The sequence below is a fragment of the Austrofundulus limnaeus genome, unplaced genomic scaffold, assembly GCF_001266775.1.
Source record: "Austrofundulus limnaeus strain Quisiro unplaced genomic scaffold, Austrofundulus_limnaeus-1.0 Scaffold432, whole genome shotgun sequence".
NCBI classification, from domain to species: Eukaryota; Metazoa; Chordata; class Actinopteri; order Cyprinodontiformes; family Rivulidae; genus Austrofundulus; species Austrofundulus limnaeus.
In genome coordinates this window covers 292,015-293,903 of record NW_013952834.1, presented here as the reverse complement: position 1 = coordinate 293,903, position 1,889 = coordinate 292,015, and the positions used below count along the sequence as shown (strand labels likewise).

Sequence of the window (1,889 nt, the reverse complement as noted above, 5' to 3'; positions counted from 1 at the left end):
ATACAGCACTGTTTGATACGGTTCGATACGGGTACATGTATTGTTGCACCCCTATTAGAAGTATTTATTTATATTCACCCATTTTTTCTTATTATAAACCAGACAAAAACATTCCTTTGCTGAACCAAAACACTGGTTGTTTGATTGGATTTGGAGTCCACCGTGCCAATATTTTCTGTAAATAGTACTGTGTGATGCCCTTCTGCTCGTAAGGTAAAAGCTACAGCTCAGTCCTGCAGACCAGATCAATGACAGATTGCTAAGTAAATCCCTCTGCCCGCCACGGTCAAAACAGAGAAGGACAAGGTGAGCGGTAAGAGCATCGATTGCTGTCAGTCCACTACCATACATCGATACCATTCTATCAATACGAGGACGACAATGATGTCATTAACATGTCCGACTCTTCTCTAATTAAATCAGTAACAAATGTTACTGATTTAACAGTAACACTCTGCCACTCGTTTAAAGGGTCTGGTGAGAAACCAGATGAAACAGTTTCTCTGTGAACAAACGGAGGAAGTCAGATATTTACCATCTTTAGGAGTGTCTGCAGGTTTGGACGCTGGTGTGATTTTGCCTGGCGGCGTTCTGTCGTGACAAACCTGATGCAGGAAGTTGATGGATTTGCCGATCAGCAGAACCTAAAAGGATAAACGAGACSATCGGTTCTGGTGGAACAGCAGTGCAGCCGTGGCGTACAACTGTTTGTGTTGTCCTGGAGACCAACCAGTGATGAACAAAGTCACCTGTAGCGCTGTGTGTTTGWGTGTGTGTTTGTGTATGTGTATGAACCTTGCGAGCCTGGTCCATAGTGATGAACGAAGGGATCATTGACTTCCTGAGGGAGTACTTGTCGTGCCACAGACGATCCGTCTTAACATTTGGATCTGATGCTACAAAGAACTACACACAGACACAAACTGTTTTACAAGTTGTCCAACATGTTGGCAAACTGTTTAATCATCACTGTTTGTTTATTTATTTATTTATTTATTCCATCTGTGCATTTTACTTTATCTAGGATACTGTACTGAAAAGTGCAATATGCCTCAATATAATCTCATCTTAGATCATCTTATAACATCTTTACGAGTCGTTTATATCATCCAACATCATCTGAGACACTTTTGACCTACCTAACCACACTGTTTATATTTTTAATTTATACTGTTTATATGTCCATAACTGTGTTCACTTTGTTTTCCTCCAGAGTGTTTATATTTTTCATTTTATTCTAGCATGCTTATCTTTTATTCTCCAGTTATTTTACTTGAACGGTTGCAGCTGTAATAACAATAAAATATTCTGAGTCTTTGGGGAAGAAAATATTCTGGATTAAATGAACACACCTTCCACACAGCAGGAAGCCTCTATCAGAATGCAACTTTTAACAACAATAAAAGCTCATCCAGTTTTTGTCTCTCGTCACAGTAAACCAGATTACGCCACAGAGATAGGTGAAGAACAATTTAAACATTTAATCCATGTTTCTACTCTATCGTGTAACATTGTTTTTTAATCATCATCACTATTAGTTGTTTTGGTGCATTTTCATTAGAAGTTGTGTGTTAATGATGAATATCTAAACAAACTACAACAGTTTGTTTTCATTATGAGATGCTTATATCTTTCTACGATTTAAACAAAAATGCTACAGTGGAACAGATGGTACATTAACAYACGTGTGACTACTAGGGCTGCCACGATTAATCGATTAATCGACGACTAATCGATTATTAAAATAATCGATGACTAATTTAATAATCGATTAATCGTTTTTTTTTTGTTTGTTTTGTTTTTTACTTTGTTTTCTCTCCAAACTGCTTTGTCACCTTTCACTGCCACATCTGCCTTTCTCTCCTCGACACACATGCACAGTAGTGGTA

General features: G+C 37.9%; 1 protein-coding gene across 1 annotated transcript in view; it reads right to left on the bottom strand.

Annotated features, from left to right (window-relative positions):
- The window catches only part of tubgcp3 (tubulin gamma complex component 3), a 19,823-nt gene that overhangs the window by 8,542 nt on the left and 9,392 nt on the right, over nt 1–1,889 (bottom strand). Inside the window, exons 11-12 of the mRNA XM_014024628.1 lie at nt 796–906; nt 536–644 (exon numbers count right to left, since the gene is read on the bottom strand). Of these exons, the coding sequence (XP_013880082.1) occupies nt 536–644; nt 796–906 (220 nt within the window). The remainder of the gene's footprint in view (nt 1–535; nt 645–795; nt 907–1,889) is intronic.